Genomic DNA, 15,497 nt, shown 5'->3' on the forward strand with positions numbered 1-15,497 from the left:
TAATGCTGTTTTCCTTGTCGGTTTTGGCAGTAGCAAGGTGATTTGCCACCCTCATTGCATAGTAATGCATATCTAAACTTTTTAAGGGAATGTTGCATTGTCTCTGTTGAAAATCAAAGGATCATGTCTCATTTGCCTTTAAATAGAACATTGTTGTTGGTCAGAGACATGTAGTATGTACACTCTTCTTGAGACTGCTGTTCTTCATGCAGTGATGTTTTAGTACTTTCCAAACATTCTGCACTTGATACCAGAGTCTACATATGACCAATTTTATTGCCTGACTAGATGCAAGTGACAAGGAACTACTGTTCATGTTTTGATTTCTCATTTCTTGCTGTCTAGGCCATGAAGGAGGAATACAGCAGGAACCCCTCCCCCAAACTACTGAAAGACATCCAGGAAGCTAAAAAACACATTCCTCAGCTGCAGGGTCAGCTTTTCAGGGTCACTGGGACAACACAGGTACCAACTAACATGCAAATTTAGCGCAGAGAACAGGACATCTAAGGACACTGATATACCAGCAACATCCAAGCAGTCTTTATATCATTTTGTGTAGAGCATTTAGAGATCGTTCCAGACAAACATAAATCCTAATCTCATCAGAGGATTAGGCTTTCTCTGTGGGAAGCCACTCTTTTGTGTCTGTGTGACAGCTTATTTTATACACATCACTCGCTTAGCCTTGTGTTATGTATAGCAACATATTTGTCTGCTGTCTGTGAATTTTAGAACTGTCATATTTTATGAGATTACACTCTTGAAATACTCATAAATTCACAGTGTTACTAATCATTAGCAGTGTCAATTTGGTCAGTTTGTTTGTAGCTTATGCAAATGTTGGAACATATCTTCCAGTGGAAGTTGTGTATATTTCTTGTTCATAATCAATAACAAATCATGTGTTTGCATGAATGCTCAGGAGGCTGTTCCAGGTGGTGATGCAGATGATGGTAGCATGTTGGAGACAGAGCGTACTTTTGCCATGAAAGGAGACAACAGTACAGACCTGTCCTGGACCAGCAGTCCTGTAAGTTATCACAGTTTAAAACAAAACAGTTAAAAAATTCTTTTCAACTTCATATTAAACGTTGATTCCAAGACTAAATAAGCTTTATAACATCAAAAGTTGAATCAGCCCTGCTTAACTTTATACTCCTTTAGGTCTTGACAATACCAGCGCTCTAGACATCTGTGCATTGATTGTGCATTTAAATGACTTTTGGTTATGGTTTGTAGATAATAAAAATGAACTGTGTGTTTATAGTTGTTGGTGATTCTTTTGTAAAATTGAGATTAATTGAGAATGTAATGTTTTGTTTCATCCCATCTCCAGATATCTCGCATATTTGGGCCTGGATCTCCAGATAGCCAGTGTCCCAGAGATTCCTCCTGCCCCAGCCCAAAGAGCACACCCAGGAACAGCTTCAACTCCTGCCACTCCCCAGAGACTGAGGACACCACCGATCTGGTAGCTATACTTGTTTGACTTGTATGACTTCTATTTAAAATGTACATTTATTCATCTCATTGCTGGCATATTTGACAAATTAACTGGACGACTGTGAGTGCAAGTACATGCCTTGTTGGGGGGGGTTATAATCATTCAAATGAGAAAAGTAATTTCACTATATATCACTGTCTTGTCTACAGGACTCTCTATCTCCCACTACAGTCAGCAGTCCCTCCTCTTCTCGCCTTGTCTCCCAAATCATTGGAGCTGAAGATGACTATTTTGATTCAGACCAGGAGCAGGTATTTTTTCACAGAGCAACTTAACAACTTTGCTACTAGATGTGTTTTCATAATGTATTTTTATGTGCATCTTCAAGTTGCATTAGAAAAGTACATGGAAATGCCAAAATTACAAAAAACACTTACGCAGCTTTCGAAAAATGTTTCAATGTAGCAAATAGTTAAGTCACATGACTGATGAACTATTTGGTTTCTTTTGTTGTCTTCACCTACGGAAAGCATGAAACAGGCCTCATACCTGCTGATACCGGGGCATAAATACAGCTTTCCTGTTTGAAACAGTTCCTGCAGAATTCATTTTCTCTCATAGATGCCTAAAGATTATTTTTTCTGTTTCTCCTTAATGTTATTGTTTGTTGCTGTTTTGGTTTTTTAAGGTGGTAAACAACTGTTTTTGTTTATGGCTTCTTACAGCTGTGCATATCATAGTCTGTACTGCCACCTTCTGACGTCTCGATGTAGCATTTTATTTTCTTTACTCATAAGCAGTTGCTGGAAACAAGTCTAATTTGTATTTTCTGTTTTTTTTTTTTGAAGGAGACAGCATTTCAAAAGTTTACTTCAAATTTGCTTGACGTTTATTTGGACACAGCTATTTATACTATCACAGTCTTTTGGTATATAAACTTGACCAAACTACTGATTGTGTTTCAGACAAATGGCCAGTGTAACAGCTTTAACACTATTGAGCAGCTCAAGTCTCGCCCTGCCCACCTCGCAGCCTTCCTGCATCACGTCATCTCTCAGTTCGATCCCGCTCCTGTGGTACGACTCTTCCTTCACACCTTGTTAACATCTTTCTTTTAATTTCCTGTTTTTAATCTAACCTGGCAGATTGCATGCTTCAGTCTTTTATTAATCCTAATGTTGTGTTTTCAGCTGTGCTACCTCTATGCTGACCTCTACAAACAGACCAACTCCAAAGAGACCAGACGGGTGTTCATGGACCTCCACACCTTCTTCATTGACCGGGGAGCAGTAAGTCTTCTAAAGTTTTGTTCCCTGTAGTAAAATGCAGTATAAAAATACAATAGTTCAGACTCATACATTGTTCATTTATCTTTCTGTCACACAACATGCACACAATGTAACTCAGATTAGAATTTGATGAAACCTGGTAAAATGTTGCATGTCAAAACATTTCTTGAGTATTTGCAACATGACACTAATTAGACAAAGAAAAGACTAAACATCTGTTGTTTATGTCATTAAATCCTGCACTAACTCCCATCTGAAAAACCAATAATGAGATTTTTTTTTGACAAAACATGGAATGATACCCATGAGCAAAACAGTGTTTTCACCAGACGCCAAACTAAGGCAGTCACATTTACAGGTTACAGTAAGGTTGTATGTTTTATGCTAATGTGCCATTCATAGGTGATTTTGTGATTATATTTACATTGATGTATAATCTAGATGATCATACTGGACTTAAGATAGTCACGCTTTTCCCCCAGTTTGTGATTAAAGTTTACAACTGGTTCATTTTTGTTGCAGAATTTAAAAGTTGCAGTTCCTGAATCTGTCTCTTCTGATCTCGGTAAGTATTTCATGCTTTGCTTCTGCTTCATTTGGCTGTCTGCCCAGTTTTATTATGAGTAAGTGATTCTTTTTGCCACCTTTTGTACTTCTGTTAATCAGCCATGCACCCTCTTGACCAAGGTGTTAAGAAATCAAATCCTCTGATGGTTTGGAAAGTATTGCTTTACCGTCATGCCACCTATTTAGTGTGCACATGCCACAATACCTTGATACCTGCTTTATATAGTGTATAGTGACTGTGTGTATGTGTGTTTGCAGATCGGAGGCGGACAGAGCTGATCCCAGAGGAAATAAACAGGCAACATGTTCAAACACTGCAGGACTCTCTGCTCCCTGACATTCAGAGAAACCTTGAGGATTTTAGGTAAACTTGGAAATTCAGAACTTTTAGTTTTGGTGATAATAGTTGGTTTAGATTCATTGCAGATAAAAAAAACAAAACAATCAGTATCAAGTGTAGTAACCTGCAGTCTGTTCAGTTGTTTCTGTCTGAGGTATTATCCAGCTTTATTTATTTATTTGTATAGCACTTTTAACAACCACCGATTGAACCAAAGTGCTGATTTATGGACCTGATCACATTATTTACTGGTGTGTTGGTGAATGTAGGCAGAAGCGCAGTATGGGCCTAACAGTGGCTGAAGTAGAGCTGGCCAGACTGGACCAAGAGAGAGTCAGAGACCGGGTCACTCTCGAGCGGGAACGCTCATATGCTGAAAACATCATCACCAAGATAGAAGATATCCTGTAAGTAGCGCATGCAGATGCAGTTACAAAGGCAGACAGGCCACACATATATACTTAGAAAGTTTCTTACTATCACTGTGCACTCAGACAGTTTTCTTCTTTGCATTGTTCACAGGTTAACTACTCAAACCGCAGAGGAAGAGAAATGGTAAGAAAACTAATATTGTGGAGGATTTTGTTCATTAGCATTAGAGCATTTCTTAAGGCATGTAAAAGGGCTTCAATAGCTCTCATGGCCCTCAAACCATCTGTCTTCATAAGTCTCATAATTATGTAAAAGAATTGTCACATCAAGGTGTTTTTGATTGTTTTTAGACCTTTTGGCACCTTTAAATCAATAATTAGAAACCATCTCCTGCTAAATGAATATTTTCTTAGTGGTAGTTATTTTTCATCTTCTAAGTATAAGCTTTGATGTTCTAACCAAGAATACACAACAACATATTGGTGTCAACTAAGCCCCATTTGACATCCCCCACAGTTTACAAATTAAGCACTCGGGCAGTCTCTTAAAGAAAACACGTAATTTATGCAGTATGTTTATATTAAATAATTCAAAAGTGTGACTGATTGAAACAGTCTTGTTTGAAATGCCATATGGTCGCAGCACAGCCCAGATGGTTTGTGTGGAAACTGTGTGAGAACGACTGGTATGACATATGGTACAAGTCACAATATGGATACTTGTCCTCTTCGAATTTTAGCATTGTCTTGTTTTGTTAGTTATAATTTCAGAAAGCAATCAAACTGAAGTGTTCTCACTTTCGTTTTCGTTTAGCACTACAATGCAGTATGTTATCTATACATACATGAAGCACCTTGGTGTGAGGGTCAAGGAACCTCGCAGTCTGGAGTCCAAACGGGTTCGAATTAGCTTTCTTCCCAAGATTAAGGTACTATATATTCTTCTTGGCTCATGAACCTCCTTCCTCTCCTCTTATCATCTACATGACACTTTGTATTTCCGTGTTTTTGATGAACTACAGAAAAGCATCAAGACAGAAAAGGAGGGAGAAGAGAAAGTGAAAAAGCCCAGGTTTCCTAGTATCCTTGGCCCTCAGCGTCGGCCCAGCCGCAATGAGGCAGCCTCAGGTAAGTTGGGAGTTTTGAAGACACAAAAATAACAACAGTACCTCTGAACCTTTTTAATACTTTGATACTGCTTTCCCTTTAGTGAGTAAAGCCCTGGACGGCCGTCCCCGGCCTCAGAAACAGTTGTCTCAGCCTACACTGGGGGCAAGTGAGCACATGGAAACTGGGCATCTAAGAGGCAGCCAGTCTAGCGAGGGCTCTGAGCTCACACACTCCATGTCTGTCAATGCCTCATCTCCAAACAGCGCCTTCTACAGCACTGAGTCTAGTCGAGATGCTGATATTGGTGAGCTACAAGATAAACAAGAAAAAGACAGTGGAGGTTGTTGTAGAGAGTGCCTTCTAACCTGTTTCTTGTCTGTCAGGTGGGACTCCCACCTCTGGCCCTTCCAGGCTGAGTGACGGCCTTCAGTCTGACCCCTTGGATGGGTTTTCTTCGCACTTTGACCTGTACAGCCTGGACCAACTGCAAGAGGATGACAGAGAAAGTGACAGGTACATTTATAGTCACATTTCTGCTTCTTTACATTAAATTTTCTCATTTTTATCATTGATTTATATTTTGACATCTTTTAGAGCTCATGAGGGAACACCAAAGGCCATAAGAAGGTAAACCTCATCATTTTGACTTACCAAGCTTAAATCCGTCTTAAAAATAAGAAGCAGTGACAGGCAGTGGTGAACCTTATTACCCAGATTAAAAGCCAATTATCTGTCTTGTCTTAGGCTCGAGGGACTGGGTGCAGCTGATGTCCAGAGTGAGGACGACCAGGGGACAGATTCAGAGCATGATCCTCCAAACTGGCAGCAGCTGGTGGGGCGAGAGGTCCTAGCGGGTCTCAGGCCTCATGAAATCAAGAGACAGGAAGTTATCAATGGTAAGAACATGACACTGACACCGTAAAATCAACTGAAGCTACACTTGTATTTTCAAAGACTTCAACAGGTTTTCCCTCTCTGAGTGGAAGAAGTAAGAGATATGCAGCAGAGAATTTGCTGGGATCCAGTCCAAGCTGCTGTCAAATGTGCCTAATGCTGAGGTGTGCAAATCTTCTGTCATCTTGAATTAACATCTTGCATTGTGTCTGCAGAGCTGTTTTACACGGAGCGTGCACATGTGCGGATGCTGAAGGTTTTGGACCACGTTTTCTACCAGAAGCTCTCCAAAGAGGCCATCCTGCCTCCTGCTGACATTAAGAACATCTTTACCAACCTGGAGGAGATTTTACAGCTGCATGGTACGTACACATCTTAAAATCTATCTATATACTGTCTGTATCTATAAATATGTCTATGTATGACTGCTTTTGAACTATTAAGAATCTGATCTGTAAAACACCTTAGAAGTGCGATGGTTTGAATTAATATGAAATTTAAAGGAAAGCTGAACTACATCAACATGTACACCATCACATTTCCATATTGTTTTTTCATCTTTCATATCTTCCACACATACATGCTGACTGTCTGTTGATGTTTCTGCTTTGAACTTCAGTTTCAATACTTGAGCAAATGGCTGCCGTTCGGAAGAGAAATGAATCTTCAGTAATTGATCAGATAGGAGACGACTTGCTCTCTTGGGTGAGTACAATTCTTCTGCCAAAATTGTATTTCCTGTTTCAAACAATTTCTTATATTGAGTAAATTTCGGGATGACTGATGTGGTTAGAAAAAACACATTGTGCTAAAAGAAATTCAACTGTTCACCGAAATTGCTTTGTAACGAGAAAAAAATGTTGATGTTGGCATTATATTGCCTTTCTCAGCCTCAATTCTGTCATTCTGACACTTCATATGTATGTCAACTTGGGTATGTAAAGTTTATTTATGACAAATAATGGATTATTGGCATTTTTGTCACGCTAAACATTAAATCCCACATCAAAATCCTGAAGGAGAAAACTTTAAACGTGGCATAAAAGAACATCTGCACTCCTCAGTAACGGGAAATGTCACAGTAGAAGCAAGTGAGAGAAATGGAATCCCATTCCTCAGTTAATAGTTATGTCAGACAATGCCCCAGATTTGGCTGACGTCTTTGCATCTCAGTATCATGTGTAATATATTTGATGTGAGGTAGCCACATATCAGCTGGCAGCCTTGTCTAAAGTCTCTCTATGGGGGATAAGTAGGGTAAATGCTCCCCTGAGGGTCTGAGCATTGATCTAGTCTACACTGAAACTTAAGCTGTCTCTGCTACGAGGATGTAAGGACGGCCCCCTTCTGGGAGTCAGCTACTCATTGTAGTAGTTAAGTACTACGATTTTCCGTGGCAACTAGCCCTGACCCAGATCATCTGACCCTCTGTCCATCTCTGCTCTGTTCTATCTTGGGTTTGGTGGTTACAGTTTGGCAGCGGAGAGGAAGAGAAGATCAAGCAGGCAGTGGGGACCTTCTGTAGTAACCAGCCTTTTGCTCTGGAAATCATAAAGACCAAGAAGAAAGACTCACGATTCACCTCGTTCATTCAGGTACTGGAATTACACTAATGCAGAAATAAGGTCACTAGAGCAAACATTGTAGGCTTTGAAATGTCTGGTTAGCTCCTACACTGCATGTATCCTGAATGTATGATACTGAAGGGTTAAACTATGGATATTAATCTGGATCTGTCATCTAAAAAGAACTGACGCTCAGTCATCATTTATACATGTTAAAATTGACATTCTGGCTGGCTGCTTTTGTGCATCCAACATGTGTTTTGCTGCTTTGCAGGAGGCAGAGAGTAACAGACTGTGTCGCAGACTGCAGCTTAAGGACCTCATTCCTATAGAGATGCAGCGTCTCACCAAGTATCCCCTGCTACTAGACAACATCGTCAAGTACACAGGTGCTGCAGTGCTGTCTTAGCAATCAGAGCTCCTGTACTTCACTTAGCAGTGATTTGTACATGTGTAATCACACGAACAAGGTTGTTTGTGCAGAACTTGCTCACATACTGTAGAGTAATCAAAGACTGTGTGTATGTTTTTGTTGTTTTTTTTGCTCTAATAATGGAATACATCAAAAATGTGAGAGGTAGTTATTGAATAATAGCAGAAAATCTGCAACTACCAATTGTTTTTAATTCATTTTTAAACAGTTTTCTCAATTTCTTGTTCTATATTTTTATTCTGATCTATTGTGGTTCTATCAAATGTTACAAATTTTCTGTCACAAATTCTTTCGCAGGGAGGAATTGTTATCTGCTATGAAAAGTGACGGTTTAAAGCCCTATTATACTCATTCTCTTCAAAATGCGTACAGTTTCTGACTCTACTGAGTTGATAAGTGATATAATTATATCTGCACTCTAGTTCGTCACAGTGGCAGGGTGACTTGCTGCTCCAGTAAAAGTATATAAAATAGCTGCTCTGATTATCTGATCAAAATTCATTCTTGCTCTTAAATTTGGCTACCCTGCTGCAACAGCCCTGCCTGTGACCTCCTTGAATAGAGTTCACTTATTGTATCCAGCTTGTCTCCTGTGATCCTTGAATCAATTAGATCCTATGAGGCAGTTAATTCAGTATGGAAATTAATATACTCATGTTGCGAGTAGCCATGGAAACGTGTTTAAAAAAAAAAAAAAAAGTGATAATACCTAATTTGCATTTAATAATCTGAATACTTTATAATACAATAGATGAAAATGGAAATCAACTGTGAAATCAGAAGAAAAGTGGATAAAAGTGAACCAAACAACATCTTAAGCAGTTCTCTTTATGGCAGTATACCAACTATGAGTGAATTATAGAGACAAATGAAGAGATTATCATTTTAATAGTCCTGGAGTGGTACTGTACATTTTGGAAAAGGTGGTGCTCATTACTTGGCCCATCATTTTAGTCTTGGCTGGGGTTTGGGTCTCACACTGAGAAAATGCACTAACGATAAAGTATGACCGGCTATTATGGGACCATAATGCCCCTCCTGCTTTATCATAATTTTTGAGAAGGATGGTGTGTTAATGGACGAAGGAAATATCAATTTGTCGGACAGCCCCCTGCAGAACTAAGGAAGCCTTAATGCTTAATGTCATAATATCTTTCAGACAATGCAGTGGAGAAAGATAAAGTTAAGCAGGCAGCAGACTGCTGTAGAAAGATCCTCAGTCACGTCAACCAGGCTGTGAAGGAATCTGAGGACAAGCAGGTATGATGTTTTTTAAAATCTTCTTTCCATTTTATACCATTTCCTAGATTTCCCCTTCCTCCCTCTCGGTCTCATCCTAAGTCCTTCTTTTTTTCTTGCTCTGCCACACTTTAGTTTTTCACTACTTTCTTTGCTCCTCAGGCAGTGGTTTCCTCTAAAATAGAGCGCTTACTGATCCAATTTTTTTTGGTTTTTGTCCTTCTAGAGGTTGGAAGACTATCAGAGGAGATTGGACCTCTCCTCTCTAAAGCAGACAGACAACCCCATGATCCTGGAACTAAAGGTGAGCTATCTGTGCAACCCTTTTGGCTTCAGTAAAATCATACTCACTTGTTCTACACCCTCATGAGCTGTATGAAATATCTGCAAGATGAAAAAAAAGCAGTACTAGAAGGAAATGGCCCTGTTTCAGTATTTCAATTTCTTTCCCTGTTCTGTATTCATCAGAACTTGGATCTAACAAAGAGAACGATGGTGCATGAGGGTCCACTGTCATGGAAAGTGAACAAGGACAAGACTATTGGTTTGTATTGAATGCTTCGTAAGCATTTGATTATTGATCATAGAGTACAGCATGGGACTGTAGTGAACCGCTATTCATGCCACAGTAAATATATCCGTCCTCCTTCTCTCTTCAGAGTTGTACACACTCCTCCTGGAGGACATCCTGGTTCTGCTACAGAAACAAGATGAGCGTCTGATCCTGAAGTGTCACAGCAAAAACCTGGCGGGCACTGCTGATACCAAACATATCTTCAGCCCCATCATCAAACTGAACACTGTGCTGGTGCGCTCCGTGGCTACAGGTCAGTTAACTTACCTCTAAGTGAAAAGCATCGTCTGGTTCTCATTTTGGATTATGTCATCTCAAATCATCGGGGTCCACTGCTTCACAATCTCTGACTTGCTCTATTTAAAAATCTTAATTATGGATGCTTCACATGGTAACTGTGAAATTTAGGATTCATATATTAAGTAGGTTTTTCAGATAATTCATTTTTAAAAATGGCCACTTCACCCACTTTCAGGACGTTTTTTCACAATGTGAAATTTGAGGTTATGTTTGAATGAAAATATCTCAGGAACATTTGAAGATAAAAGCCTGAAATTTTCACTGTTATTTCTCATGAAGTTGCTAATTCAGAATCTACAATATTATGACATAAACGTCCCATTCTTGAGCACACATTAACAAAAACAAGTCAACTAGTGATATTTTCTGAACCATAAGGAGTTGCATCTCACAATGATCCAAAACAAAACTAAACATACAATGATATTTTAGTATGACTATTTTTGTTGAGTTTCCATAACTACTTGAGCAGGTATGTACCACAAAAACTAACATACTGCTAGATTGCCTAATCCAAGTAGAACAGAGTTGTGGAGCTTTGAATTCTAAATAAATTGCATGATGAGAAATAACAGTGAAAATATCAGGCTTTTATTTTTCATAGTTCATGAGTTTCTGTCGTGTAAACATGGCCTTAAATTTCAATGTGTGAAAAAATGTCCTGGAAGTAGGCCGATGGGCAGTTTCAAAAAATAATTTTACTTGGAAAGTGTTTGATGCATCAACCTAAAACTGAGTAAATATCTTTATAAATATCCACATGATATGCTATAAAACTTTCAGGCAAATCAGAGATGGTTAAGCAGAAATTGCTTGAAAAATTTGATGATTTGAGATGGAAGCCATAACCATTGAAAACACAGTATCAGGAAATCTGTGGCTCCATGCACAGAGGGCAGAATAACAATAATTAATCTCACCCCACACCTTCTGTTCACCCTTTCTCCTGCCAGACAACAAGTCCTTCTTCGTTCTATCCATGTCAGACAACGGTGCCCAGATCTATGAGCTAATGGCACCCACAGTCTCAGATCAGAGAACGTGAGAGCAAATACCCTTTGATTGATTCATGTCATTTTTATTGCTCCATTTATTAAATGGGCTAATAACCGCTCTTTTTTTCTTTGCACAAAGGTGGCAGCGTCTAATCACCCAGAGAGCTGATGCCATGAAAGTCAAGCCTCACAGCGTTATCCCATTACCTCAGACCGAGTATGTTCCTTCATCGTGTTTACAGCCTGATCAGAAGTGATGGTTCTCAGGGTGTGAACTTGTTACTGACATGAGATTGTGCTTGTGTGACAGCGGTGAGAGAGACGGCGTGGAGATAATTACAGCAGGTGTTTCCAGGTTGAGTAGAGACCCAGACCGCACATCCACCGGCAGCACCCAGTCCACAGGTAACTGCAGCTACTCGTAGCTTCATTCTTATTACTTCAATTGTAATTCTGCTGTGTCGATAATTCTTCTTCTTTAATTAAATCTCCTTTTATAACTGTAATTGTACCTCCTCAGATAAAGAGAGTGGTCCAGCTTGTAGAAGTGCATTGCAGACTTCTCTGCCTGGTAGTAATCCGTTTGAGGGAGTGAAGGCAGAGGAGGAGGAGGAAGAAGGCTTTGTGGACCCGGAGCTTCCTTATCAAGTGGCTGAGGATGGCAGAGAAGGAGACTCGTTCAGCATGTTTCCCTTGAGGGCAGACGAAGCACTGAAAACATGTAAGCACACAGAACAAACATGTGCCACGTATCCATTGAATGAACCAACTGTACTCAGTTATGGTATGAAAAAATGTAAAATATCATTATCTGCTGCTTGTCCCTCAGTGGCAGCATTAAAGCAGGTGTTGGTGACCCAGCTGATGTCCCAGGAGGCAGCAGAACAAACCAAACGCTCAACGGGGGCCCGTCTCCTCAGGACCACATCTCTGCGAACGCCCATAGACAGCCGTGCACGAGTGATGGTCCACAACGGCTCAGAGAAAAACAGTTCCCAGACAGAGGACTTGGCTCAGGACCTGGGCTCTGGGGACACCGGCTTCTTTGATTCACCTGAAGATTATGGTGAGCCTGGGCAGACGTTACACTGTTGCTTTACAGAGATTAAAAGTGCAGTTTCTTAAAGTAATTATTGTGAGGTTCACTTTTATCTGTACTTTGTGCCTCTTGTGGTTCTGGATGTTTTTTTTCTACAGCAGCAGTACTAAATTGCTTCTTTTGGTTTTCTCAGCAGGATATTTGGTCCTGGAGGGTTACGGTGGCCCAGGAGAGAGCAGCACAGATGACGACATCTTAGCGTCAACCACAGGGAAGCAGCTGAGAACCTCACAGGGCTGCGCTGCCGACTCTGGCATCAATTTGAGATTTTCCTCAACATCACAGGCTGGCAGCCTCTCCTCTTTCAGCAGACAGGTCCTGTCTCATCTTAGAAATCTTCAAGCCAACCTCAACTATCTGAAGGTAGTCAATATTTAACACACACAGCACATAACACATAGCATGACATTTAGGTGTAGTGCTCATTTGTATTGCATGATCTGACAGTGAATTATTTTTGGATTTCAGGAGGTTGAGGCTAAGTACAATAATCTAATACACCAAAGGCCAGAGAGGTCAGCAGCAGACACAGATGGAAACAAAGGTACCTCAATTCAGCCTCAGTGTTACTAAAAACAGTCACTAGTTCTTAATATATAAATCACTTCCGTTTTCTGTCCTTTTTTTGACCTGATGTCTCAATGTTTCCCCAGATAAGAGATAGTGGAAGTCTGTGCTTCAGCTTTTGGCTTTGGTCCCAAAGAGGAAGTACCGACTCGTAGTCTGTTCCTACTTCTTGTGTCCTGGACTTTCTGGACGTCCTATAAGCTTGTCCTCTCACTGCTGAGCCCTCTATTTTTTTCCCATCGCCCACGGTCGCCACAGAGAAAGAGAGACTGAGTGTGAGCAAACGTTTGAAGGGAGGAGTCATCTTTATGATGCTGTGCCCCCCCCTCCTCAGCACAAGGCAATCAGGGAAGTGGGATTGCCCCAGAACCTCACCCCCTCTACCATTTAACACCCATTTCCCCCTCGAACTCCCTGCAAGAAAGAGAACTTATACCAAAATGTACAAAGATGTGTGTTTAGAATATATATATATGAAACACAAAACAAGAAAAGGAAAATTTTAAGATAATGTATTAAGATTTTTTTTATCCCAAGATGTATTTATTTTCTTTCTTTCATTTTTTTAAGTGTTTCCCACATTGCTTGCATGCTTTTGGCCATGGTGTTACCTTTTTGGCTGCTTTATCCTGCTTCAGTCACACAGGGTTAGTGTGAGCGCTGAGTTGCACGCTAGCATACAAGCACCCTAGCGTACCTTGATGAACGGCAGGACTATATTCAGACTGATAGAAGCCAGAGTTGCGCTGGGGATGGATAGATCCTGTTGTGTTAAAAAACTCTTGATTTGTGTTCAAGTCTAGAATTTCAGATAAATTCTAGGTGTGGTGTTAACTAGAATGAAGAGTCCATAGGCTCTGATCTGGTCCTGTTGCATTTCTGTGCTGACTCCTTCGTCCTCCTCCTCCTCGCTGTGAGGGGTCTTCGCCTCTCGTCTGCGCCTCTTCTCCTTTTGCGTGTGATTCTCCTGCTTCTTTTCCCTGTTAACATGTATGGGTGTCATCCCTCTCCTCTTCCTTAGGAGCCCAGTGGCTTTCATGCTTATTTATCCCCTCCTACACTCTCTATGTCTTGCTTCCTCATCTGCCTCTGGGTTTCTCGCCCTCTTCCCACTCTTCTACGAGGAGCGGTCATGCTCTTTCTGTGTCAGCTCCTGACAGAAATGCTGCTTCTTCCTGCTACTGTTGGCGATGCTGATCTGACCGCCAGATATTCTAATAATGTCATGAAGTTCAACATATACTGTACAATGATCAAGTTGGAAGGTTATGCATAACTTTACGAAATAAATGGTGCCATGATGCATTCAAAAAGGAAAGTTATGCATGTTTTTTTTTTTTTACTTATTATGTACACTGGGATTTATTCTTTAGAAGCTCATGATTTTAAATTGTCAAGCTGTTACACTGATGGTCACTAAAACATTTTACTTGTAAAGTCCTTATTGAATGACAGTTTCAGTAATGGAGAAATGATTAAAGACCATTTTTTCACTTCAAGCATGATGAGAAAGATCAAGGACACCTTAGCGTTAGTTGTGATGAATCAGCCAGCTGCCTTTAAAGAAGTCGCCCATCCTTGAATTTTTACAATCCCTGTTGTTAAAATGGCTCAATTTTTCATCGGAGCGACAAAGAAATGTTCAGTTATGCTACTAATCTATAAACTTTGAATAACAAAGACATGATATTATAACTGTAACCTGCTCACCCCATTTTTATCTTTCCAGTTGAATTATAGATCCTGTTTAAAAGGGTCAGTGATATTTGCCAGTGTATGTGAACCTGCTGGTAATGATGTATCTGCATCTTACAGGTGTCAGATGGTATAAATCTGTCAGATCTATTGTTCCTGTTACACTTCCCTCTGATGAGATGTCACCTCCAGATGTCATGTAAGATGGTATGTTGTGTAACACGATTATCCATGTTCCTGGGAATTTGTTTTCCCTCCCAATACAATTAACTTCCGCAGTAGAGTGGTGTAAAAAAATCATCAACTTTAAATAACAAACGTGCATAATATCATGGCTTCTATTTAAACCTGCCATAAATGAGTTTTAGCCTCTTGGGAGCGGGAGATGAGCGAAGTCTACAACTAGCATTAGCACTGTAAATGAAAAGGCATTTTCAAAAAATGAGAAAAAATCTTCCAAAAAATCCTAAAAATATCTAAAGTGATTCCATATATATATCAGTAAAACTTCTAATATTTTCTTTAAGAACATTCACATAAAAATCAACCAAAATCCAGCGAAATTCGCTGGATTTTGGTTGATTTTTATGTGAAAGGGTTTTAACCATAAAGTAGATTTTAGACACTTAAGAGTCTCCTTAAATAGTGACTTTTCTTGGGTGTAACAGAATTTATGAACCTTCAGTTGATCTAAACACAAACAAAATTTTCCCAGTTGCCACCTAGGTAAATATCAACTCTAATTATCAGCTGCCTAATAAGATAAATGGAATTTATGCTGCGGTTATTAAAAGTAGTGGAAAATAAAACACATTTTTTCAAGTTCTGCACTAAAAATAGTGTAGAACTTGAGACTTACTTTAGACTTTTAGTTGCTCAGTTGAATTTTAGAGGCACATATTTTACTTTTCACTCCACTACATTTTATTGACAGCTGTAGACTGAGGTTAAGAACACAAAGTAGAACCAGCTGATAAATGATGGTGTATTAATGTGGATTAAGGTACCGTGC

General features: G+C 39.8%; 1 protein-coding gene across 2 annotated transcripts in view; it reads left to right on the forward strand.

The window, feature by feature from the left end:
• Positions 1-14,108, forward strand: part of arhgef12a (Rho guanine nucleotide exchange factor (GEF) 12a) — a 38,235-nt gene extending 24,127 nt beyond the window's left edge. For both annotated transcript variants that reach the window (XM_023281814.3, XM_023281815.3), the window contains 32 exons: positions 346-465; positions 926-1,033; positions 1,340-1,474; positions 1,657-1,758; positions 2,413-2,523; positions 2,638-2,736; positions 3,259-3,301; positions 3,562-3,667; positions 3,913-4,050; positions 4,166-4,198; positions 4,829-4,943; positions 5,037-5,142; positions 5,225-5,428; positions 5,508-5,637; positions 5,719-5,751; positions 5,869-6,020; positions 6,234-6,380; positions 6,638-6,723; positions 7,491-7,613; positions 7,858-7,972; positions 9,176-9,276; positions 9,482-9,559; positions 9,724-9,799; positions 9,915-10,082; positions 11,083-11,170; positions 11,264-11,341; positions 11,435-11,529; positions 11,645-11,845; positions 11,954-12,190; positions 12,357-12,586; positions 12,692-12,767; positions 12,877-14,108. In XM_023281814.3, the coding sequence (XP_023137582.1) occupies positions 346-465; positions 926-1,033; positions 1,340-1,474; positions 1,657-1,758; positions 2,413-2,523; positions 2,638-2,736; positions 3,259-3,301; positions 3,562-3,667; positions 3,913-4,050; positions 4,166-4,198; positions 4,829-4,943; positions 5,037-5,142; positions 5,225-5,428; positions 5,508-5,637; positions 5,719-5,751; positions 5,869-6,020; positions 6,234-6,380; positions 6,638-6,723; positions 7,491-7,613; positions 7,858-7,972; positions 9,176-9,276; positions 9,482-9,559; positions 9,724-9,799; positions 9,915-10,082; positions 11,083-11,170; positions 11,264-11,341; positions 11,435-11,529; positions 11,645-11,845; positions 11,954-12,190; positions 12,357-12,586; positions 12,692-12,767; positions 12,877-12,887 (3,645 nt within the window). In that variant the 3' untranslated portion in view covers positions 12,888-14,108. The remainder of the gene's footprint in view (positions 1-345; positions 466-925; positions 1,034-1,339; positions 1,475-1,656; positions 1,759-2,412; positions 2,524-2,637; positions 2,737-3,258; positions 3,302-3,561; positions 3,668-3,912; positions 4,051-4,165; positions 4,199-4,828; positions 4,944-5,036; positions 5,143-5,224; positions 5,429-5,507; positions 5,638-5,718; positions 5,752-5,868; positions 6,021-6,233; positions 6,381-6,637; positions 6,724-7,490; positions 7,614-7,857; positions 7,973-9,175; positions 9,277-9,481; positions 9,560-9,723; positions 9,800-9,914; positions 10,083-11,082; positions 11,171-11,263; positions 11,342-11,434; positions 11,530-11,644; positions 11,846-11,953; positions 12,191-12,356; positions 12,587-12,691; positions 12,768-12,876) is intronic.
• Positions 14,109-15,497: the final 1,389 nt, after the last annotated feature.

The sequence above is a fragment of the Amphiprion ocellaris genome, chromosome 7 (genome assembly GCF_022539595.1).
Source record: "Amphiprion ocellaris isolate individual 3 ecotype Okinawa chromosome 7, ASM2253959v1, whole genome shotgun sequence".
NCBI lineage: Eukaryota > Metazoa > Chordata > Actinopteri > Pomacentridae > Amphiprion > Amphiprion ocellaris.